The sequence below is a fragment of the Talpa europaea genome (genome assembly GCF_964194135.1).
Source record: "Talpa europaea genome assembly, chromosome: 3".
NCBI classification, from domain to species: Eukaryota; Metazoa; Chordata; class Mammalia; order Eulipotyphla; family Talpidae; genus Talpa; species Talpa europaea.
In genome coordinates this window covers 83525867-83552406 of record NC_140069.1, presented here as the reverse complement: position 1 = coordinate 83552406, position 26540 = coordinate 83525867, and the positions used below count along the sequence as shown (strand labels likewise).

The 26540-nt window shown below is 35.6% G+C and overlaps 1 protein-coding gene across 1 annotated transcript; it reads left to right on the top strand.

Annotated features, from left to right (window-relative positions):
* The first annotated feature begins 2323 nt into the window (after positions 1 to 2323).
* Positions 2324 to 26540, top strand: SEM1 (SEM1 26S proteasome subunit). The gene is made up of 3 exons (XM_084229379.1): positions 2324 to 2407; positions 19800 to 19893; positions 26450 to 26540. The coding sequence occupies exons 1-3, from the start codon at positions 2332 to 2334 to the stop codon at positions 26490 to 26492; spliced, it is 213 nt and encodes a 70-aa protein (XP_084085505.1). The 5' UTR covers positions 2324 to 2331; the 3' UTR covers positions 26493 to 26540.

Genomic DNA, 26540 nt, shown 5'->3' with positions numbered 1-26540 from the left:
TAGTGGCGCAAGGGGTTAAGACACAACCTATGAAGCTATCCACAGCCACTGCAGCATGAGTTCGATCCCCAGCCAGGGAGCTACCCACATGGCATAGCAGACCTCTCCTGACTTGCCCGCTGCTCCCCTCAGCAGTATATTTAAGTCAATCTGCCTGTTCTGTTCCCCACTCTGCCTCTGGTGAATCCTCTCACTGCCCACACCTCTGGCCTATACCCCAGATCTTGTATGCACAAATAAATAAATATTTAAAAAAATAAATAAATTTAAGTTCCTTATTTAATGTAGTTAAGATGTATTGAGCCATTATTACATGCCAGGTACAAAGTCTCATTTAATTGTCACTATAACTCTGCAAGCAAATAAAATACACTTCAGAGAAATTAAATTTGCCTAAACTTGGATTTATATCCTCCTTCATCAAATATGCATTCTATGTACTTAAATTAACTAAGCAATAATACCTCTTACACTTTAATAACATTTTCCCATGTGAAATGAGAAATTACTCATTGTGCCTTGTGGCATGATGATTAAAAAGAGAAGTTTTTTTGGTGGTTTCAGCATTCTGGATTTAGAGAACCAGCAAATTTTTAAAAAATTGAATATTTAACATAAGATTATTGTTCTTTTTAATTATTCCTTAATATATTAAACATATTCATTTATATTTTATTTAATTATAGAAATAATTTAAAATACTTTATGGGAAAAATAACCACATTGACATTGATTCCTTTTCATTTGCTAAAAATTGACACCAGTGTCCTGATATATCAGATAAACTAAGGGTCCAAGAATTAGAATTTGGGATTCCTGGCTCCTTGATAAATTTTTTACAGCATTTTTAAAATTAAGATATATTTCACATAAAATTCACCATTTTGAAATGTGCACTTCAGTGAGTTTTAGTATATTACTGTGTTTCATAACTGTCATCATTCATTTCAGAAGATTTTATCACCCCACACAGAAACTATTAGCAGTTAGTCACAATGCTGTCATACAGATGTACTTTTATACAAAGAAATATACTACATACTTACACTTCTGTCTATACTTACCTCCTATTTTAGATTTTCTTCAAGGCTTTTTCATTAATTTGGTATTTATTTACATAATATGCCAAATTACATATACTTTGAATATAAATTGAAGACTGCTAAAGTTTTCAGTAATCAGTATAAATACAGTATTGTAAGGGCCTTCTTATATTTTTAAAAATTCACCTAATTTTCAGTTCCCAAACTCTGGTCCAAATTCGTGTTCTGTTTTAGTCAGTTCATGTCCACACAGTTTATTTCTTTGATAGTTTTATTTTAAAATACAGATTCAAGTCTATCTATTTATATGTTTCTGAGTAGAATATGAGCTCCCTAAGAGAAAGGACTTTGTCTTTACTTGTATGATTTCTAGCGCAGTGCCAGGTACATGGTATGCACTAATATATTGTTGAATGAAAGAGGGGCATTTAAGTATATAAACAAAACACTTGTATCAAAATTTACAGTAATACCCAATTATTTATACATTTAAGATATAATATAACATTCATATATAATATTACACATATACATACAATATAGAATTTCATATAGCTCACAACTATATTCGAAATGATATGCAATATTTGAAAAATTCAAAATATATATAACTTGTTGCACTTTACACAGTATTATTTTATTAGCACTTATAAACTAGCTATTACACAACACCTAAGTGAACTATTTAATAGGGTATTTACCACAGCGTGATTGTAAGTCAGAGAAACATTGAATAAAGGAAAAGTCTGGAGATTTAAGTCAGGCAGCCTGCATTTTAATTGTGTGTGACTATTTGAGTGACCTTGGTTGCTTCTTTCCGAACCTGAATTTCCTGTGATGTAGAGATATTTAATACCATGCTTAGGGAACCGGTTTAAGAAAAGAGCCAGTCTGCGTTACAGGCCTGGTATTCAGGGGGTCTCTCAGGAATCTTGGCCAACACTTCATTGCTCACCCATTGACTAAGTAAAGGCACTTAATTTTTCAACACATTATGAGTCTTCCACACCCAGGGAAACGTACCCACATCTCACGCTTGTCAATTCAGAAAGTCCAGATAAGACGGGAGAGGAACAAAACAATACACTTTTCTAACGCTGACAGATGGTTAAACCCGCAGGAAGCGCTGGGCGGACCTCCACAGTCCCAGCATCCCTCGCGCCGCTCCCGTCGCTCTGCCCCCGCGTCTCTATGGTAGAGCCGGCCTCCGAGGCGGCGGCGGCGGTGAGGAAGAGTGCGAGCGCCGAGTTTCTGACGGGCCTGGAGGTTTAGGGCGCATAGGGTCGCCATGTCAGAGAAAAAACAGCCGGTAGACCTGGGTCTCCTGGAGGAGGACGACGAATTCGAGGAGTTCCCTGCGGAAGGTAACCGGGAGGGCCCGGCCTCTGGGCCGCGTGGAGGGTGACTCAGGCGTCCGGGGGAAGCGGCGCGGGCGACGGGGCCGAGCTGGGGGGCGGGGGGCGGGCGCGAAGTCTGGACCCCGCGGCGGACTCTCGTTTCTGCTTATTCCGTCTTGCCTGGCTTCGGCCTGTCGAGGCCGGGACTCGCCGGGGACACAGTGTCTTCTGCTTCCTCATTGGGAGGAGCCGTGTTGATTCCGGGCTCCTGGCCGGGTGTCCGGGAGGGCTGGGCCGTTCACTTTTCAGTCAGTCGGGTACCCGCCACCTCGTTCACAGCGGAAAACCCATTTTTCCTTTATTTATTTTACAATGTTCAGCAGCTATTCTTTGCCGTTAAATATTCCAGAATCCAGTTGCTCCTGTTTAAAGCTGCTCACGTTTAGGACTTTATAAATGGATCTTATTAAGGAGGAGGGGCGGGTCAGGTGTTGTTAATACGTTTAATTAGTTTACTCTTGTTTCTCACTGTTTTGGGCCACTTAGTTTCGAACTAACTTAAGTTCAAGGATTTATAACACCCCAAACCTTTACATTTTTATTAACTTTCTGGTTACTAAAAGAATTTCAATTTTCTCGTTGGAACAGCACATAGCTGACATTTATTGGGTGGTTGCGTGTCGAAGTGCTTTCCTTGTTTTAATTTATTACCATTTTTTTTAAGATAAAAAGCCTAGAGCTTGGAACTGTTAGAAAGCTTGCACCGTGTCACATAACCCCTGACCCCAATTGAAGCCAAAAGTCTGAAACTCTTGAACTGTGCTGTTTGTTTAGATCATTGTCCCTAATTAGGTTTATTGTTACGTGTAGGGTAAATAACTTGTAATAAAAGGAGGTTACTATTGGATAACTTTACCAAAGGTGGTAGGAAGAGAATTGTGGTTAATGGTGTATAAATCTGTTATATGAAGCAATTTCCTTTTAACTAAAATTGTCCTAAGCTCTACCCCATCATGATCTTATTGTGCATAAAACCACACAGCTGGAACATTTGTTCTTTTTATTTATAGTGTACTCTATTGTTAGTGGGAGAAGACATTACTCTGTATACTACCCAAACTCAAGAACTAACCCAAAGCACATTTCTTTTTAATTCTGGGATTCATTATATATTGTGGGGATTGTTTATTTTTGTTTTGCCAGTGGATTTGCTGTCCAAATATGTTTTCTTTACCCCACTTTTCAAGTTGCTTCATAATCCTCCAGTGTTGAACTATCTAGTAGAAAACTGGTGTAGTGAGGGCAGGATCCACTTCTTACTCAAACTTGGTATTTCAAATAGTTAGAATTTATTCATTGTTTATCATACACTGAGGTATGTTCGGACTTTAGTTAGTATGTAGTCCAATTACCACAACCCTGAAAAAAACAGGCTCCGATGAAACAAGATTGACATTAAATGGCCAAGCTAGAATCTGAAAGGTCTAACTCTCCAATTTTTATCTTTAACATTTAGTAAAGTGCCTGGCACATAGTAGGTGGTTAAGTGAATGAATCTGTATTATAAAAGTAGTTGAGAATTGCTTAAAAATAATATAGAGATGACTGTATGTGATGATACATTTAATTTTTTTCTCAGCAACTTTCCTCAGCTTTTGCAGAATATGTAGTTTGCTCTTGTTGTAAGTTTATGTGGTGAGCAGCAATTTATTCAAAATGTTGGTAGTACATAGTAGGAAAATCTCATTAAAGTTATAAGAAAAACGCAAAACATATCTTCTGAAGACAAGAGGCCTCTAACAGTTTGGTTTATTAGTATTTAGTATCTCACCTGTTACCAGTCACTTTACAGACTTTGTCCTCTTCCAAGTTTGAATATGTAGAGCTTTTCATTTAGGAAATTTGTTATTTAGAGGACTAAAAAGTAACATTTGAAATCACTTCATTTTGGTCGGGTTTCTATGTTTCTTTGGCTTAGAATTTTAATGGGTTTTCCTGTGATGTTAATTTGAATTAGTGAGATATTCCTGGGTATAAAATGAGCCAAACAGGGGAAAACCAACCAATTGTTACTAAAGAAATACCGCTGATAAATAGCAAAATTCAAAGAAAAAAAAACTTGGGAAGATATCACCTAAGTATCCTTTCTCTTTTGAACTGCACTTATTTATTTATTCATTTTTGGCCTACTTATGGTTTAGTTTCCATAGACCAGCAGTCTTGGATTACCTGGGAGCTTGTTGGAAAGAGTACCTTCAACCTAAACCACTCAATCAGTTTGGACTTTCCCACCTTCTCAGAAGTTAATGTGCACATTAAAGTTGGAGACACAACACTTTAAAACAGAGGCATGTGTAGTTTTCAGTATTTTAGATTTCAATTCAATTTTTTTTTAAAGATTTATTTATTTTATACAAGAACCAGGGTACAGGCCAGATGCGCGGGAGGGTGAGAGGATTCACCAGAGACAGAGCGGGGAGCAGAATAGCCAGACTGATGAAATACACTGCTGAGGGGAGCAGTGGGCAACAGGAGAGGTCTGCCGCACCATGTGGGACCCTCGCTGGCCAGCCGGGATCAAACCCACACTGCAGAGGCTGCTGACAGCTTCACAGCCCAGCGCTCAACCACCTGCGCCACCAGGGGAGGCCCTCAGTTCAATTATTAATGTCCTGAATAACTTTCTAACTTTTTTGTCTTCTTTAAAATTTTTTTCTTAGTATTGTCTTTATGATATACTATTGACAAACTTATTAACAAATAGAATAAATTGACTATAAAAATCTTACTGGTCTATATGTGGTCTTACTTTCAAAGGCCTTGTTGGATCTCTAAGTTACAAAAGGTAGATGATATCCTTTGTCTATGGTAGCTTCTAACGAAGAGCCTGCTGAAAAAACCACTATTGAAATTATGTATCCCTCCTTGACTAATGGATTGTTCATCTTTTAAGAGTATATTTGCTACATTTCATCCCTCATAAGAACTTGTTTGCTAGGATGTCAGTTCATTTTAAGGGAAGGGAATTTCTATTTAAAAAGGGAACTTAGATACTGTGGTTTTCATAGACATCTTACTCTTCTAAATAGCTCTTTTTCAATGATAGAGTATATGGGATGATTCTCTGTAGGTACAAAAAAAAAAAAAAGTCCCCTCCCATTATTTAGTCTGTGGCTTTGTTGAATTGACAGTTCCTCACAATTATTCTAATTGGTGGGAGTGTAATCTGATCAGCATACAGGAACTGTTAAAATCATTTTTAGGATATTTATGAAGTGCATTTTCCAACTTCTTGATTATTTCAACTGAGAATAGGCTTTATTAGGTAGATGTTTAGCATTCTGGACATAAATAATTATATGTTTGGAAATTGGCATGGTGAGAATTTTTGAACTGGAAAGGTACTTAATGTCTAGAGAAAATAGAACTTGTGAAGACCATACAGCTAAGTTGGTAGTAGTAGAGTGGGCTCTAAAACTGAAAAACTCTATAATTTATTTGAAACTTAAAATAACTTCATATCACACATATATTGAAAGAGTATTAAATATTTTCATTAATCTGCTTTCTGTGACACTTAGAAATGGGAGAGGGGTCAAAGTGGGAAGAGTAAAGTAGGCCTTTTGATACTTTTATTCTCTACTTCCTGTCCCAGAACCCAGAAGTTGGTTTTGTTTGTTTGTTTGTGAGTTTTTTGGGTTTATTTGAGGAGAAACCTTTTTAGAATATTTAAAATGAAATAGAGTATGCCTCTAGGAGGAATGGTATTTTCAAAAGAATATTTTTATGCTAAGTATTCTGTAATTTTTCTAAGCCAGTAGACCTGTTCTGTGAAGTGAAGAAATCAAGAGTGCTTTGCAGTCCTCCTCCCCACTCCCGCTTAGAAAATTCCTAGGTGAGGCATTATTGTTATTAATGGAAGTCTATGTGTTGAGGCAAACAACAGATGGGCGCTTCCCTAATACTGCCAGCATTCTGGAATAATTGAGGATATCTTATAGTGGTTCTTAACCAGGGGAGTATTTTTAGATGTCATGTTCACTTACAGGTAGGATTATGCAGTTACTAACCAGTCTTTTGTTCCTCCACCCAGGGAGAGAGGTCCTTCTTACTCCACTTAGGCTTCTGCATTCTATGCCCTGCCATCCCTCTCCTCTTATCACTCCAGCATTTGGATGACTTCTTCAGTCTGACTAGTCTCTGACCCAAAAACACTATGCTTCCCCTCTGCAAGAATCCCCCCCCCCCCCCCCGTGTTCTGATACATCATCCTGGATTCAGGTGCATTTTTAATTTTGACATATATTCTCAGATTGCCAGCAGTAAGGGTTAAACCAATTAGCATTCCCATCCAGTTAGCCTTTCTCCTTATAAACTTGCCTACACTTTGTATCATACATTTTAGTCATTGCAGACATGATGAATGAAAAATGGAATCATACAATTTTTATTTGGATTGATGTCTTTGAGCGATACTGACCTTTATATTTTTCCTTTAACTGTTTCTTATTCTTCAGTTTCTTGATCTGTGATTTGTGGATAATAATTAGAGCCATGTAAGAATTGCATGATTTATTATTCTGCCCAAACTGCCATAACAATATACACAGACTAAGTGAGTTAACAGAAATTTTAAAAATCAATCATAGAGGCTGGAAAGTTCAAGATCAAGGTATTGACAGGTTCTCTTTCTCAGGTGAGCTCTCTTTCTGGCTTGCTGACTGCTACCTTCTCACTATGTTTTCATATAGTAGAGAGAGCGAGAGAATGAATGAATATGAGCTTTTTGGTGTCTTCTATAAGGTCACTAATTGGGTCATGAGGACTCAATTCTTTTGAATTCCATACAACTCTGATTACCTCCTAAAGCTCCAATCTCCAAATACCATCACATGGATGATTAGAACTTCATCATAAACATTTCAAAGTGAGGGCCAACAAACATTGAATTTATAACAATGTTTTATGTGAAGTGCATAGTTAAAGAGTTTTGCAGTTTTCAACAAATAGTAGTCCCCTTTCTTTTCTCCTGTTCTTTGAGATTTAGATTTTTGTTTTATTTAGAATTTTAACTGCTTCTGACATATTATTCATAATTTTAGGTATATCCAAAATTAAGCTTGTTGACTTGTAGGTTATTTGATAATTGATTTTGTAGTATTGAAAAACTTACAAGTTAAATTAGGAGTAAATTAGTATTGCCAAAAATATTATTTGAGAAGTTCTTTTTTAAAAAGTGTGGTTATTTATATAAAATATAAGATACACCAAACAATAGCGACTCTTATTTCAGGATACATACAGATGTGCAAGAGTTAGAAGCACAATGGAATGAAAAACCCCTAAATCAAGATACGGGTGCTTGAGTGGGTATGACTGTATATTAAATAGTAAAGCTACTCTGAAAAACTATTTGATTAGCAATTTCAGATAATGTGATGCATTGGAATGAGCAAGGCAGTAAGTAGTTGCTATTTAAATAGTGTCTGGTTTTACTACTTGGTTATTGGATATTTCTCACTGAAAGGTGATGAATTGTGAAAACATTGAGGGGAAAATAAGTTTCAAAAACTATACTATTTTTCTGAATTATTTAGAAATCTTTCCAGTTTTGTGTTCTGTTGTACATGTAATGCTTGGTAGGGATGATTTTGTTGTCTTTATTCTGGAATATGTTTCTCTTAAATCCCTTACTTCCTCAGTTTCCTCATAGTGATTAGCACTATTTGTTGTTATGTATTTGTTGAGCTCTCACTACAAATCTGCACTAAAGGGTGTGGAGAGAAAATGATACCAGCTGCCATTGTCAGTAAGTGTTTTAGATACTTTTAATCCTCGTAGCTTACAATAGTTGTATACTTGGTACTTGGCTAAATTAAATAATTTACCTAGGTCACAGATAATAAGAGGATGCACTGAGACATTTTTGACTCCTTAGGTAGATCACTATCTTTGAACTTAAAGATTTGATGTCAGGGGAGATAAGGATGAATGATTTTCATACCAAGTTTGATAAGGTTTAGTCTTTAGGAGGTGCCTATCCTGGGAGATAGGACTCCATCCAGCCTTCCCTTCCCAGGCAGAATTAAACTAGAGCAATATTCCTTATGACTATCTGTTGGACTTTGGGTAAGATTTCACTTGGTTTCCTTTTATGGATGCTTAGGGGGTGGGGGTGGGGGGTTAATAACTGATAGTAAAGTGCAATTGTAAAGAAGGGGAAGTTATTTCCAGTTGAATACAATTTGAGATTGCTTTATTTGAACAGAGGTTTCAATAGAAAATGTAGAAAGGGATTTCTAGAAGAAGGAAAAAGGAATTGTTTGGAGGAGAAAAATCAATGTGTATATGTGTTTTATTTGGTTGTGGAATAGTGGCTGAAAATGCGCGTATTTTGAGACCTAATCATAAGCAACTTTAAGCCAAAAGGTAGTTTGGACTTTCTCCTTAGGTAGCTGAAAAGTGGTGTTTTGGGTGAGGGTTTTTTTTCCATTAAGAGATTTCTTTAGGCAGTAGGCAGTTTAGGAAAAATTAATTCAACAGAATTAACTTGAAAAGATAGAAAAAGGCAGGCTATGGCCTCCCCGGTGGCACAGCGGTTGAGCGCTGGGTTGCGAACCTGCCCGCAGCCTCTGCAGCGCAGGTTCAATCCCCAGCTGCTCCCTGGCCACCCGGAGGAGGGTCCCGCTGCTCCCCTCAGCAGTGTAGGTTGGTCCTTCTACCTGCTCTTCTCCCCGCTCTGGCTCTGGTGAATTCTCTCACTCTCCCGCGCTTCTGACTGTCTCCAGTGCTTGTATAAATTCATGAAAATAAAATCTTTAAAAAAAAAAAAAAAGACAGGCTAGCCAGTTAGCAGATTTGAAATTTAGGTGAGGACCAAGGTTCTGAGAAGAGAGTGATGCAGTAAGAATAAGAATCGGGGAATAAAAATGGGGGTTGGGATTTCTCACTTGCATGTCTAATGGAAGTGGGTGGTGGAGTTCACATTGAATACCCTTGACTCAGTAATAAGGAAGATCAGACTGAGGGAGTAGAGATGAGTGTAAGGCATGATGTCTTGGAAAAGATGAGAGTGGTGACTTTTAGGAATTTATATAATTAAAAAGCAAAATAAAAGCACTAAGCAACAAAGAGAACCAAAATCATCACTTTGTAGTGGAACTATTCAGTTAGATATCTATTTAAATTATTGATTAAAAGAATTGTGTTGGAGCTTTTAAAAAATGTAAATGGTTATGTAAATTTTTTTTTTTTTTTAAAGATTTATTTATTTTTATACAAGAGCTGGGGTACAGGTCAGAGGTGCGGGAGGGTGAGAGGATTCACCAGAGACAGAGCCAGGAGCAGAACAGGCCGAGTAGTGGGCGCAACAGAAGAGGTCTGCTGCGCCATGTGGGAATCTCCCTGGCCGGCCGGGAATCAAACCGGCACTGCAGAGGCTGCGGACAGCTTCACAGTGCGGCGCTCAACTCGCTGCGCCATTGAGTCTTTGTTTCAGACTGCTGGCCACAAGTAACTGAAAACTCAGCAACAGGCCGGTAGAAACATCATTTATGATTTGGTCTTGGTTGTTTGCTGCAAAGTTAAGTTCCCCACTGGTATTTTTAGTCCCTATTGGGGAAAATATAGTAATTCAATAGTACTATGCCAGCTACAAGTTTCATAGCCTCTGAATAAATATTAGATGTCTAGGGTATACACATGTGTGTATGTGATTACTTACAGAAATGAAATTTTATAAGGAATTTGAATCTGTTTTATACAACTTAAGCAGGAATGTAAGTAACTTCAGAATGACTAGATTTGGTGTGGCTTCATTATCATACTTATGAGCATAATGATGCTATTTGCAGGTATTACTGTTCTCTTTTACACTTAACCTATGAGTGTACAATTTAGAACTTTTTTGAAGTTTCATCTGTTTCTTTGGTATTTCATGTAATGTTCTGTGTATACATGCACATTTTTTATTCGAAGAATCTTTCTTGGAGATTAGTTTGTTTATATTCACAGTGCCTTGACTGTTAAGGAATGAGAGAAATTGATGCTCCTGAAAAATGGTATAGAATAGAACATTTGCAGCTCTATTTGGTATAAATGGAATTTTTTCCTTTACTTTTCTCCATAGTAGCATACTTCATACTTTAAGAAATTTCAGAATGTATGTGGGGGGAGAAAGTAGTTTTAGAAATATTTTCTGAGTTTACACTTAAAATGTCAAAGTGATTTTTTGATGATGTGGGGTCTTTAATAACACATATAGATACAGTTTTCAATGGCATGTATGAACGAAACCAAGTTTGGGGGGCAAAGTCTTAAATAATTTAGAATTGCTAGAATCTTAAGTATTGGGCATCTGTTAGAGCTTCTTTCTTATTCTGACTTTTTAATTTTTTTTAACCAATACACATCTGGAGGCTTGCACATACTGAAGTGTAAGTACAGCTGTGATTATTTGAACTATTAATCACAGTTTTGGCAGTGCATTTAGTGCTGAAGATAAAATGTATACTTGTAAGGTCATCTACATATTGACAGAAGGCATCAGACATCAATCAGGCATCATTGTTTGATTTTTTAATTTTATTATTTTGCCCCTTAAGAAAAACTATTTCTGGGTTTAGGGCTTTAAATGAATGGTAAAAATTATATAGTTTATTAGTGTAATGTTATAATTGAAAATTGAAACATAGTTCATAGGTAAATTTTAAGAGATGTTAACCAAATCCCAGAGATAACTGTAGTCACAGCTTTTTTTAATGTTGCATATTCACTTGGTAGGGTTTACAGATAGTATAATTTACATGTATTGTAGTATTTGTACAGAATGGAGGATTTATAAGTGCTGAAAAATAATAATTGGGATGATTATACCCTATCAATTAAACATACATAATATAGTTTGGAATATTTCTAGTTAATAAAATCTTTGAAGTTTGGAACTGAAAAAGACTATAGATTCTGGTTTATCAGTGTGAGCACTAAGTTTCTTAAGGATATTCTTATTCAATAGTTTATAAAGTGTTTAATAAGTTGTAATCAAAAGTTTATTTAGGGCCTCCCTGGTGGCGCAAGGGGTTAAGCACCACACTATGAAGCAATCCGCAGCCTCTGCAGCACGAGTTCAATTCCCGACCAGCCAGGGAGCAACCCACATGGCGCAGCAGACCTCTCCTGTCTCACCCGCTGCTCGCCTCAGCAGTGTATTTCAGTCAGTCTGCCTGTTCTGTTCCCCTCTCTCTGGTGATTCACCCCCCGCATCTCTGGCCTGCACCCCAGGTTTTGTATGCATAAATAAATAAATCTTTAAAAAAAAAGTTAGTGTTTCGGATTTTTCATGTCTTAATTGAATGGGTGAGATAGATGGTATAGCAACTTTAGTGCCTCTTATTCCTTGGATAAAGCATTAAGGTTAAAAAATATATTGAAAGTTATGCTTAATGAAGAATATTTTTTAAAGATTTATTTATGCGTATAAAAACTGGGGTATAAGCCAGAGGTTCGGGGGTGGGGGTGGTGGTGAGAGGATTCAGCAGAAAGAGTGGGGAGCAGAACAGACAGATCGACTGAAGTACACTGCTGAGGGGAGCAGCGGGAGAGGTAGGAGAGGTCTGCGTCATGTGGGTTTCTCCCTGGCAGACTGGGGATCAAACTCATGCTGCAGTGGCTGGCGATAGCTTAATAGCATTGTCTCTAACCCCTGCGCCACCAGGGAGGCCCCTGCTTAATGAAGAATTTATCCAGTTTTTCCATTACTTAGTAGTGTCATAATTATGAAATGCTACAGAATACCAAAGAAATACAGACCTTTTGTCATGAATCTTATTTTGTGTATATCATACCTAAATTCTTGCTCACCAAATATGTTTTCCCACTTACATGAGCCAGTTTCTTTTCCATGGGACTTTACTTCTACTTTTCCCCCTTTCCTTGCTATTAAAATAGCATGGGATGGTTGGTAAAACAGGGAGGGGTGTTTTAGGTTAAATCATCATTGGAATTCAACTTGATAAGCTAAAAATGGTACTATTAGTTAAAAGATACTGTTTAAACTAGTATTTCTCAAATATGTTAAGAATGTTAACTTTTTCTAGCCTTTTTAGAATTAAGGATTAGAATGCTTGCTCAACAAACTATTGAATCTAGTATGTTTCTCTCACCCTCCCGCGCTTCTGACCGTACCCAGTGCTTGTATAAATAAATAAATGAAGATCTTAAAAAAAATAATAATTTAAAAAATAAAAAAAAAAGTTAAAAATTGGTTTGAAGACATTTCAACAGTTTGAGTTAAGTCATAGTCAGGATAAATGTTTGGGGGAGGTCCATTTTTGTTCCGTTAAGCACAGGCTTGCAAGGTTAGCAGAGAAATATGAAATAAATGTTATATTTCAAAATTGAATCATTATTTCCATTTTGGGGACCATTGCAGATGGAAACTACCCAGTTAAGAAGTTGAAAAGCTGGTTAATTAGTAGTATTAATGCTGATAAGAGAGTTGATGTCTTGGAAACTTGAAAAAAAAGTTCAGTTGAAACTTGGGTTATATGCTATTCCTTTTACTCAGGAACATATTATCTAGTCTATTTCAAATTATGTTCAAATTATTTTGTGAAACAATTGAAGTTCCTTAGATGTCTTTGTAAAGACACCTTAAAATAACCAGTGAAACAAATAACTTGACAATTCATTTTTCTAGACTCAACCCAAATATCCTATTTGAAGTCTAGATTTGAAGTTGGGAAATAATAAAAAATTATAATTTTTTTTGTAACATAGTCTATCAGTTTTTTTGGTGGTAGTAACCTTGATGGTTTTCAAACAAAGAGAGGTACTTTGTACAATGAATTTATATTAGAGAGCTGCAGCGCTATAGGTTATAGTAAGACTGAAGGGAATGTGAAGGAATAGTTTAGTCAATGTTCAGTTGCTATAAAAGGGATCATTGATTTTATTTCATTGGTGGTTCAACTTGTAAGACTGTAAAATTCTATAAAAGAAAAATTAGATTATTTGAAGTGCTTTTACTCTTTTTTTTTTTTTTTTTTAAGATTTATTTATTTTTATACAAGAGCTGGGGTATAGGCCCGGGGCACGGGAAGGTGAGAGGATTCACCAGAGACAGAGCCGGGAGCAGAACAGGCAGACAACCGAAGTATGCTGCTGAGGGGAGCAATGGGCACAACAGGAGAGGTCTGTTGCGCCATGTGGGTAGCTCCCTGGCTGGCTGGGAAATCGCAGCCTCACAGCGCTGTGCTGCGCTCAACCCACTGCGCCAGCAGGGAGGCCTGCTTTACTCAATTTTAATTTTTAAAATCAGTTGATTTTTGAAAGTCAAATACATTTTTTGTTTGAAATGAAACTTCTTTCAAGGGCTACACCACATAATACCTTTACTTAATGTTCCTCTCTTGGATATTTAAGATACTTCAGTTCATGTCCACTTTATTTTTGCCTTAAAAATAACTCCTTTCTGACAAATGTTATGTATAATATTATGATGTATTATAGTAAGCTGTTTATTATTGACTACAATGGCAATGTGGAGTAACTACCTTTTTGCTTTTTTATCATGATATACTTTTTCCTTAGTCACTTTTCTAGTCTATAAAAGTACAAATATGTTCTTTCAGTGTATTTTTAGCTTTGGGAGTAGGTAAAACTATTGAAAAGTTAGTTTGCTTTTGCTTTCATTATCCATAGACTGAGGGAAATTCTGAAAGTGATTTCCTTTAACTTCTTAATCCATGCTCATTGTAAGACATCGTTGTACAAACAGTAAAATTTTTCATTTTGAGCTTTAAGATACTTCTCTAAGAAAAAATGAAAGTATCTTTAGCCCTGTCAATTTATTTTTGAGATGTAATTAATATTATTGGTAAATATTAACAATTGTTAATAACCTCAGGGAATAGTATAGCATTCGAATTTATGTAATTGTAATATTCCTTTGTTATTAATATAACAAAAAGATAGAAAATTTACGTAGATAAAATTCAGTGGTTTTGGTTCTTGAGAATTTATTAATGAATGTACATTTGATTGATCTTCCTGGTAACTTAAAGTAAATTGTCTAAGAGAAACTTGTCATCTTTTCAGACACTGACTTTTAATTTTTTTTTTAAGATTTATTTTTATTTACTTATGCATACAAGAACTGGGGTATAGGCCAGAGGTACGGGGAGAGGGGTGTGTGTGACAGGATTGACCAGAGACAGAGTGGGGAGCAGAACAGGCAGATCTACTGAAAAACACTGCTGAGGGGTGGGGGAGCCCCGTGGGCGAAACGGGAAAGGTCTGCTGTGCCATGTAAGTTAGTTCCCTGGCCAGGGATGGAACTCAGGCTGCAGTGGCTGGCAATAGCTTGATAGCCCCTGTGCCATGAGGGAGGCACCAGGCACTGACATTTTAAGCAGATTTCCCACAAGATCTCTCTTAGGGAGGAGCATTCAATGATAATTCCTGTCCTCAAAAGCATGGTTAGAATAAACACAATTTCAGAATTTTTAATTTTACAACTTATATTCATAATGTAAGATTTTGAGCTCTTCTGGCATGCAATATATACTCTTGGCATCACTGAAACCACATACTGGCCTCTGTTTACTTGAGTTGACTACTCAAAGGGAGGAAACTCCAGAAATATGTTCCATTTGCCCAGCGTTTTATTTAGTATCTGCTATATGTCCAGCACTCAGCTATAGGAATTAAGAGTTGTGAATTTAATAAAATCTGGTTCCCAGCTGAAAGTTTAGGAACAACAGGAATGGAGGTAGTTGTCAGTGTGCACGATGGATAGTAACTTTAAGATTGGAGAGGGTGTGATACAAGGAAGACCACTGTAATAGTTCATGAATGGATTACTCCATTTTAAATTAACATAGTGGCAGTAAGAATAGAAAGGGAGACTAATTCGGGAGATACTTGGGAGTTGGTTGAAATGGAAAAGACATAATGAATGTTAGTTGAAAGAGAAGGAATAGCCAAGATGCCTCCCAAGTTTCTGTTTCAGGAGATCAGGTAAATGGAGGTACTTTTTTCAAATTAGTTGATGACATGCTGCATTTTGAAATTTTTGGTAGCTACGAATAAAACACCCACAGTATGAGCCATTGTTGAATTGCTTTAATTAAAACTGTAAGTGCATTATAAGGAAAGCCTAAATCTTATCTTTTGTTATTTAGTTATTTTTCTTTTCAGGTTAAATGTTCTTAACCATGTTTCCAGTAAGTAACTACTAAGATGATGTTAATAAGGGAGAAGATCAAATAAAAATATACAAGGTCTCTTTTAGAGTTCTGTTACATCTCACAGTCATTTGTTGTGCTTTATGGTACTGTTTGTAGTTGAAGAATACAAAGATAAATAAAACAGAGTTGAATTACAATTGTACATATATAAGTGCTGTTACAGATATACCAAGAAGTAGTGAATTAGTAATCTCAGTGCATGGAGGAGAGGTGAAAGGAATTGGGAAGCCTTCAAACGGTGATTTCCAAACCCATAATTTCAAAACTATTCTTACATTTTAATTTTGAAGCTTTCAACTCTATAGAAAAGTATAAAAACCAGGGCAACAAACAAACACCAGTTAAGATTTTCTCATATTAATTCTATCATTAAAATAGCCAAATACACATTGTTTAGATTGTAACAACTCTTCTAAAAAATACCTCAGTGGTTTTTTTCCCCAGTCCGGTGTACTGTTACTTTTCTTATGTTTTATACTTCACTGTTAAGTCAATTTAGTCTTACATCTGGAACTATTCCTCCCCTTATTTTGTTTTTCATGACATGAATTTATTGGAGGAGAATGGATGCATCTATAGAAAGTCCTACCATCTGGGTTTGCCTGTGAGTTTCCTTGTTATTAGATTCGGTGTCAGCATTTTAGCAAGAGTACTACACAGATGTATTTCTTACTGCATCACATCAAGAAACACATGTAAAGTTGCCCCAGTTTATTGGTGATGTTACATGTGATCACTTAAGATGGTGTATGCAAGGATACATATACATGAAAAGCACAAACACAGAAAGCACAAACAAATACATATACACAAAAAGCACAAACAAAATGAAAAGATAAATAAGTAGGATGCCATCAAACTGAACAGCTTCTGCAAGGCAAAAGAAAGTGAAAAACTATAGAAAATATATTTGCAAATCATATATCTGATAAGGGGTTAATTACAAAACAAAAAGTATGTAGTTCAGTTAAAAAAAAATGGACAAAGGAGCTGGATAGGGTTTCTCTGAAGAAGATATGTGAAAGATTAACAAGTACATGAACAGATATTTACATTATTAATCATTAAGGAAATGCACATTAGAACTGCAATGAGAATATTGCTGCCTGCCTGTTAGAACGGCCATAACATGCATAAAGGTAACAAATGATGGCATGGATGTGAAGAAAGGGGAATTCTTGTGCATTGTTGGTGGGATAGTACATTGGTGCATCCACAATGGAAAACAGTATGGATGATAGATAGATGGCTTAAATTTTAAGCCACAGTGTTTAATTGAACATTTGATCAAGCAATTCTGGGAATGCATACAAAGAAAAACACAAACTCAGAATGATATCTGCACCCCATGTTCATAACAGCATTATTTACAATAGCCAAACATGGAAACAACCTGTGTAAATCAGTGGATGAATGAATATCTATATCCAGATAGGTAGGTAGGTAGGTAGGTAGGTAGGTAGGTAGGTAGAAAGAAACAAACAAACAAACACATAGACATACACATACAATTGGATATTATTCAGCTATGAAGAAACAAGGAAATCCTACCATTTGGGGCAACGTGTAACACCTTAAAGGCATTATGTTAAGTGAAATAAATGAGATAACTACAAATACTGCAGGATTTTACTGATGTAGAGTCTAAAAAAGAAAAAAGAAGAGACCAAACTTGTGGTGAAGGTGGCCAAAAATTCTAGTTACAATATAAGCTTATACTAGGAATGTGACATAAAAATGTTGACTATAGCTAACACTGCTGTATAATATAGAGGAAAGTTAATAAAAGTTATCATCACAAGGAGAATTTTTTTTCCTTTATTGTACCTATATTAGAAAGATGCATGTTAGCTGAACCTATGTAATCATTTCACAAATCTGTAAATCAAACCATTATACTGCAGTCCTTAAACTTATACTATGTGTTAAGTCAGTTATTTCTCAAAACTAGGATCCAAGAAAAGGTGGTGACCAGGTCTCTCCATTTTCTCTTTATAATTAGTCAGTGAAGTATCTTGTTTTCCAATTATTTTTCACCCAACAACTTCAGTATCCATTGTTGATTCTTCCCTAAATTGCAGTGGTGTTGCAAAATGGTGATTTTTCTAATTTTGTCATTCTTTCTACATATATAAAGATATACATCTGGGACCAATAAAGAAAAGAGTATTCTCATCTCTATTCCTCTCCCCAATATTGCTTTGGACTTTTATTTTTTTTTTTGTTTGATTTATCGTGTCACTCTTTTTGATTCTCAGATTCTTCCAGATTTGAACAGTGGAAACACCTTTAAGCCAGTTTTTGTTTCCTTTGGCATACTTTCAGGCATTAAATAGAAATCTCAGACTTGCCTAGAATTTCCATGTTCCAGATCTGAAATAAACCATTTTTTTTCAAGGGACCATTATTCCTTTTAATGGAGAACAGTATTTGAGCTAATTCAGGATAAGTAGAAGTCATGCCAAGGGGCGGGCAGGGGGTCAAAAGAGGCACAAAAACAGATATGAAATGGCAAGAAATGTTTGATGAATAGAAAATTTTGAGCAATTTCAAAACATGAAGTACAAAGTTTGAAATGAATAAAAGTGAAGAACTGGTGGATCATTATTCATTGTTACGGTTTTTAGCTTGGGGAATGTGTATGAGAGTACTTCAAGCCCATGACTAACATGACAGTGTCATCCCAGTGAATTTTAATCTTATAAAATACCTTTATTTTAAAATAGGTACCTCATATAGTATAATTTAAAAAATAATACATAAAACTATGTCAAGGTCAGGTTGGCCAACCAACTTGAGTAGAGTATGGGTAAACTTTCTTCTGGGATGGTTTGCTGCTGGGGTTTTTTTTTTTTTTGTTATTTTTTTTTTTAAGAGCACATAGTGACATTATCACCTTGAAGACTAGATTTATATCAGGATCAAGAGAGAAGCAAGGATAAACCTTTTAGGAAAATATTGCCATTGTACAGGTAAGAAGTGATCATGTGAATGTCTGATTAGAGTAGAGGTGATAGGAAAGGAGAGATAAGGATAGATTTCATGATGATAGAGGAAGCAAAATGAGCAGGACTTGGTCATGGAAAGAGAAGAAAATTTAGGACAACATACCCATCCCCCTGGTATGACCAACCGGCTGCATTTGTATTTTTCCTCAGGCCAGGAAAACATAAGTTTGGGGTGAGGAAGCTGAAGCCATAAGTTAAGTTTTGGTCATGTTGAGCTTGTTCCATTAGATATTTATGTAGGATTCTAAAATTGAAGAAGTCTGTGGTAGAGAAGGATTAGGCAATTGACAACATATTGTTAGAGTATGTCTCTCAGGGAGGTGCTAGAGGACGGGCATGAGCCAGGAATGGACTCTTCCTAATTCAGGTCTTCTCTCACTGAATATATTTAAGAGCATAAAAGAGATGTGTGGGGGAAGCAGCTTATATTTCACTATATTCCCCTTGTTTTCTGATAGAGAAATTTGGTTGTAGGAAAGCCATCTTGATCTTTTCTACTTGTATAATAGTTGTTTATAATTTTGTGCTCTTATTACACTATCAGTACTTATTCCTTATTTGGAGACTGACCTGCATGAAAATGTTAGCTCACATATATGTTTTTTGATTTTTAAATAAAAGCTAAAATCTAACTCCCATCACCACAAAGGAAGGACAACAGTTCCAAAAATTAAAAAGTATAGCATTGATCTTTGTGTGTATTTATATTTTTCCTTCCTTTTAAAAATAAAAATTTAATATTGATCATAGTAGGCAAATGTTAGTGAGGCCTTATAGTTTGGTCTACTTTTTATTATCTGTACAGAGCTTTTTTTTTTTTTTTTTTGTATGTTTAGCTCAATTTGCTTTAGTGTTGTTGGCAGGGTGTTTTGAAAGATTGTGAAACCAACCTTATAAAAATTAGCTAAAGGAACAATCAGTAAAGTAAATATCCTCCAAAAATTATAAGTAGAAAGTCTTTATATACTTCTGTTTTAGATTATCCACAAATTCAAGAACTAAGGGTACAAATTGAGGTTTAAATAAAAGGAAGATTCCCATTTCTCCTAGATAAGATATTAGATGTTTTGAATTGTGAGAGTCTTTAGTGCAAACTTTTTGAAGTTTCTGTTTTTATGAAAATAATATGGGAACTATTCAGACATTGTCTGTTTCTGATTTTAGATTGGGCTGGTTTGGATGAAGATGAAGATGCACATGTCTGGGAGGATAATTGGGATGATGACAATGTAGAAGATGACTTTTCCAATCAATTACGGTAAGTTTTAAGTCATATTTTTTATATAGCTTAGTATCAATTGTAAGCATGGAATATATAATTTGCCTATGATAATTGACCTTTTTTAAGATTTATTTATTTATGCATGCAAGAGCTGGGGTACAGGCCAGATGTGTGGGGGGTGAGAGGATTCACCAGAGACAGAGCAGAATACAGAACAGGCAGATTGACCGAAGTACACTGCTGAGGGGAGCAGCGGGCAAGTCAGAAGTCTGCTGCGCTATGTGGGTTGCTCCGTGGCCGGCTGGGGATAGAACTCGTGCTGAGGTTGCGGACAGCTTCAAAGGTTGTGGATAGCTTCCTAGGTTGCGTCTTAACCCCTTGCATCACCAGGGAGGCCAATAATTGACCTCTTAAAGGATAATTAATCTTTGAAATATGTTTTCGAATTATGAAAAACAAGATAATGACCACCTTTGTCTCCTGTGTTTCTAAGCGTAAGTACTTTGTGTAATTGCTTAGAATTTTATTTCCTTCTAGTGTCTTTACCAAAGGTAGTTTAATAGAAGCATATTTGCTATTTTTTTAGCCTTGTAGGTTCAACTTTTGTTAATTTTCTACTAATATTGAATAACTCAGAAATTAGAATCATAGAGTGGTGATAGGAGTGTACTTTTCATAGTCACATACAAATCTAAGTATTATAATTGGTGATTGATGTAACATAAAATTAACCATCTCAGAGTGTACAATTTAGTGGCATTTTGTTTATTTATAGTGTTATGCAGCCATCATCTCTAGTTCTCAAACAACCTCAGCACCCCAAAAGGAAACAACATACCCATTAAACAATCATTCTGCATTCCTCCATACCTTCAGTCCCTAACAAACACTAATCTATTGTCTGTCTCTATGGACTTTACCTAAATATTTCATATAAATGGAATCATACAAAAAGTTATTTTGTGTGTCTAACTTCTTTTACGTAGCATAATCTCTTCAGGTTAATCCATATTGCAGTATGTATCAGTACTTCATTCCTTTTTACGACTAAGTAATATTCCAAAGGTATGGATATGCTATAATTATCTGTTCATTAGTTGAACGTTTGGATTTCCAGCTTTTGGCTATTGTGAACAGTGCTGCTTTGAACATTCATGTAGAAGTTCTGTTTGAATCTCTGTGTTCAGTTCATAGTTCCTGGAATATAATCCTAGGAGTAGAATTTCTAGGTTGTATTATAATTCTGTGTTTAACTTTTTAAAGGACTGTCAGACTTTTACATAGTAGTTGACAATTTTACATCACTACCAGCAATCAATGAAGGTTCTAATATCTAAATTCTTACCAAAACTTATTTTACTTTTTTTTAAAGTTAGAGCTGTCGTAGCACGTGTGAACTAGTAATTCATTTTGATTTTTATTTTTAGTTCCATAATCACTGGTATTGAGTCACTTCGTATAGTTTTGGTCATTTGTATAGCTTCTTTGGAGAAATACATATTCAATCCTTTGCCCATTTTTAAATTAGGTTGTCTTTTTGTGGTTGAATTGTAAGAGTTCTTTTATATATTCTGGGTTCTAGACCTTTATCAGATACATTATTTACAAATATTTTGTCCCTTTCTGTTAGAGTGTCTTTTTTTACTTTTTCATAGTTTTCTGTGCACAATAGTTTTAAAGTTTTAACTAATGAAGTCCATTTTATGTACTTTTGAAGGATTCAGTACTAAATTCAAAGTAATGGGTATTCCTGTTTAGCTCTTACATTTAGTTGTTTGATCCATTTTGAGTTAATTTTTTTATATGATATAATACCAACAACCATCTTCATTCTTTCGTTTGTGGATATCTAGTTGTACCTGCACCTTTTGTTATAGAAAGAATTCTTTCCTACCTAATTTTTTCTTGGTTTAATCCATATGTATCTATCTTGGCCACAAAGATATCTCAGGTAGATTGTCATATACTTTGTTCAAATCAAGATTCAGAACTTCTATTTTCATCTTGTAATTTTCTGGTTCAGTACCCTTACTCAAAAAAATGAGATAATTTATTTAAAATTTTATTTTTACTAATAATACAGTAGTTTTTGTTCTACAGTGCATTTTATTTTATTTTTATTTTTTTTTAAAGATTATTTATACAAGAACTGGGGTACAGGCCAGAGGCGTGGCAGGGTGAGAGAATTCACCAGAGACAGAGCAGGGAGCAGAACAGGCAGAAGGACCAAAAGCACTGCTGAGGGGAGCAATGGGCAAGACAGGCGAGGTCTGCCATGCCATGTGGGTATCTCCCTGGCCAGCCAGGAATTGAACCCGCACCGCAGAGGCTGCAGATAGCTTCACAGTGCTGTGTTCAACCTGATGCACCACCGGGGAGGCCCTGCATATTTTTTTTTTTTTTTTAAGATTGATTTATTTATACAAGAACTGGGGTACAGGCCGGATGCGTGGGAGGGTAAGAGGATTCACCAGAGACAGTGGGGAACAGAACAGGCAGACTGACGAAATACACTGCTGAGGGAGTAGCAGGCGAGACAGGAGAGGTGTGCTGCTCCATGTGAGATTCTCACCAGCCGGCCGGGATCGAATCCACGCTGCAGGGGCTGCAGACAGCTTCACAGGGCGGCGCTCAACTACCTGTGCCACCGGGGGAAGCCCTGCATTTTTTTTAATGGACCTAAAAAACCCCTGTATTCTAAATTCTTTATATTTTCCTGGAGACTAATAACATTTTTACCCATCTCCTTTCTTCTCTTTTTGGAAATAGTACAATTTACCTTTCATTGCTATTCTGGTACTTTTCTCCATGATTTCTCAAAGACTGATTTTTGACTATATCTTTGTTCTTTCAGTACCATGAGATGCAATTATTCAGAGCCTTGAGACTTTAAAACTGCTTTAATGCAGTTTGGAGTTATCTCACCTGTCTTAGTTTTCAATTTTGTCTTAATGATGTTGTTTTTCCTTTTAGAGTTTATGGACAAGATGGGAACCATAGCTTTTGACAATAATCCTGCTTTTTTTTTTTCCTCTAAAATCTGTTAATATTACACCACCTATTCCAAGCATTGGATGGATCTCTTCTTATTCTTCTTTATCCATGCGTAACTCTAAAAAGCGTTTTTTGTTCTTTTTACAGATCTCAGCCCATTCTAGTATTAAATTCTGTGTGTTCAGGTTTTTGCCACATCCTTATTTTTGGTTTTTATCCTTTTAAAATTGAGCTACATCGGAGAATACCCTGATAGCATTTTTCAAAATGCTTCTCCCCTTTTTTTAATAGAATTATGTTATGCTATTAGAAGATTCTTTTCCAGGCTTCCCAACTCTATTAATGACTTTTCTATAGTTTTAATGATATATCACTTTTCTGTTAGCTTAAAGTTTTCTAAGTTGAGGTTAAACTTAATTAACTCTTGCTGTTCAGATGAGTCAAAATTTTCCAGTATTTGTCTTTCATTAGTAAGAAAATAGCACTTTTGTCTTAAAAATTAAATCAAGACGTTATTGAATACTATACTTTTATTGAGAGCTACAGCAGTAAGTGTATTGATAATTGTATTTCTTGTCACTACTCATCTTGCCTTTTTACTGGTTTGGAAGTAGAGCATTATCCATATTTTGGTCCATATTCATATTCTTTGTGTCATGTTTATCTAATACACCTCCACAGTGCTATTGTATACTCTATTGTGTTTCTGCCTCAGGTTTGTAGATTTCCGTAAGTGCATAAATCTTGATACTTCCATTAGTGAATATAATTGTTTTAATTTCCCTATTTGAGTTATGATTTTTTGTCCACAACATTGTTGATATGTCACCAGTACTGAACAAGTTTTTAGCTAGGACTTGGCTTTCTTCTTTTTCTGTTGTCTTTCTCAGTGTAAATACCTTTAACAAGTAAAAGTACAAAGTGAAGTGTCAGTGTGTCTTAGGTAGCTAAAAGTCATACTGTTTTTGCTACTTCTGTTATTGTTTCTCTTTATAGCAATAGAAATAGATTATGAGATTTTCCTGTATCATATCTTACATAAAACCTCCAAGAAACTAATATGGTTCTGACTGCTATATCAAATAAAGATACTACAATACAAATTCCTGAGATAGTAAGTCTAGTTCTCAGATCTACTGTATCTTATTCTTGATTTTGTTGTATAAGGAATGCTATTTTTGTTTCAAACAATGTACATTCTATATGTGTTCTGTGATAACATTCCAATTGTGTTGGGTTTCTTTTCTCTTCACTTTGAATTTTTCCTTTCAACAGACTCATGATATTAGTATTTCTTTTTATTGTGGTTTTATCTTTGTTTGTTTGCTTGTTTGTTTTGTACTTAGTGGCCTTGATTTATTTTCTTTTTGGTTTCTTTATAGCCCTAAATTCTAGCAAAGAACTTTGAGAATTTAGCTGATAGAAAAGCTTACCATTTCCTTCGTGTTTATCATTTATAAATGGTACCCATTTTCCTTGAAAAAGGATAAGACACAAACCTGGATAAATTTTGTGTACTTGTTAGCCTACATCTTAAGTTGAACTTTGGGGCTATTTCTTTTGTTGTAGTTAAAATAAGAAAATAAAAATGTGTATTGACTTTGTTAAAGACAACCGAAAACTATACGTAAGAAAGTTTTTAGGGGCCTCCCCAGTGACAGAGGTTGAGTGCTGGGCTGTGAAGCTGCACGCAGCCTCTGTAGCACCGGTTCGATCCCTGGCTGCCCGCGAGGGTCCCACATGGCGTGACAGACCGCTCCTGCCGCGCCCACTGCTCCCCTCAGGAGTGTATTTCGTCAGTCTGCCTGTTCCCTGCTCTGGCTCTCTCACCCTCACACGCTTGTATAAATAAATAAATTAAAAAAAAAACACTTATAATTAAAAAAAAGAGTTTTTAGGGCCGCCGTGGTGGCGCAGGTGGTTGCACGCAGTGCTGTGAAGCTGTCCGCAGCCTCTACAGTGAGGGTTCGATGCCGGCCTACCGGCGACGGTCCCACATTACCTCTCCTGTCTTGCCCGCTGCTCCCCTCAGCAGTGTATTTCATCATTCTGCCTTTTCTGTTCCCCGCTCTGTCTCTGGTGAATCCTCTCCCTCCCTCACATCTCACCTGTACCCCAGATCTTGTATAAAAATAAATACATTAAAAAAAAAAGTTTTTAAATGTGCTTCCATTTTAAGAAAATGACATGAATTGTGGGTATTATCAAATTCCTATAAGGGTGGGTGACAAAGTAAGCATTCTAGTTAAAATTCAGCAAAGGAAGGGGTAGTCAGAAATTTGTACTGATCTCTTGACTCCTGATGAAGCGTTTTACCAACAGTACATACTCCTCCACACTTGAGCAGAAGACAAAGATCCCTCATTTGAATAATATCTGGCAATATTATTCATGGACATTAGGTCAGTTTGTATCATAAATAACTGTTAAAGTATTAGGGAAGTAAAGGAGTTTGGGGGAATGAATAATAAATATACATCATTTCTACAATGTGTTTTTGTAGTGTGTTTACATTGGATAGTATCTAAGCCAAATTATGCTTGCAAACAAATCTTTTTATTTTACTAGATGTAGTGATATATAGAGCATATGTGTTTTACTTTTACATTTATAAAATATATTATGAATTGGCCCTTAAATAATTTTGTGACATTATTTAAGATACAGTATAGAAGATAAAGTGATTTCAGTGGCATTCTTAAGTATGACTGAAACTCCAGGTTGAGTAGATTAAAATCATTGAAAAGTGTCTTGTGTATGTATTTCTATCACTATGAATTTTTGAGATTTTTATCCACATTTTAAGTTAGGAAAGTAAAATCTTTTTTAATATTTTGCAACTCATTTATTTTGCCTACATGTGGTTAATGCACATTATGTCTCACATACCCTTAAATTTGATTAATAATTTTTGCTTGGTTATAGCAATACATATATTTTGATTAGAAAGGCAATGTTTATCTTTATGTGTAAATAACAGTAATTCCATTTTGATTGTAAAATTTCTATATAGGTATGTTTAAGGATATGAAAGTTGAATATCATTGTCTTGTGTTCTTAGCCATATGGTTAATGATTCTTAATATTTATATTGAAATATAAATAGAATATCTATATGATATTTGGAGATATATGGGGATAGAGTAAATGCCTCACTTTCCCACAAATAGATTTATCAGAAAATTAAGGAAGATAACAGATTTACTAATGGGGAAGCAAACTATTAGATTTATATTGATTACATCTGATTTCATTTATATATATTTCTTTTTTTAAAAAAATTTTTAAAGATTTATTTATTTATGCATATAAGAGCTTGGCTACAGGCCAGAGAGATTGGTGAGGGGGGCAGTGAGTATTCACCAGAGACAGTGGGGAACAGAACAGGCAGATTAACTGAAATACACTGCTGAGGGAAGCAGCAGGGGAGACAGGAGAGGTCTGCTCGCCATTATATTTCTTTTTAGGGACTGAAATAGGGCTATTTGGTAGTATTTTAAATGTTGCTTAAGCTTGATTCCTTTATTATGCTATTTCTAAAAATCATTTGTTTCTTTATAAAGAATATTTAGTGATGTTCTTTTCTGTTTCATTACAGAGCTGAACTAGAGAAACATGGTTATAAGATGGAGACCTCATAGCATCCAGAAGTGTTGAAGCAACCTAAACTTGACCTGTTTACTAAATTC

Excerpts from the sequence above, each read along its gene's own strand:
- SEM1 (XM_084229379.1), top strand. The coding sequence starts at position 2,332 with ATGTCAGAGAAAAAACAGCCGGTAGACCTGGGTCTCCTGGAGGAGGAC. Across the intron at positions 2,408-19,799 it reads CGAGGAGTTCCCTGCGGAAG|ATTGGGCTGGTTTGGATGAA; the intron begins GTAACCGGGAGG and ends TTCTGATTTTAG. Across the intron at positions 19,894-26,449 it reads GACTTTTCCAATCAATTACG|AGCTGAACTAGAGAAACATG; the intron begins GTAAGTTTTAAG and ends GTTTCATTACAG.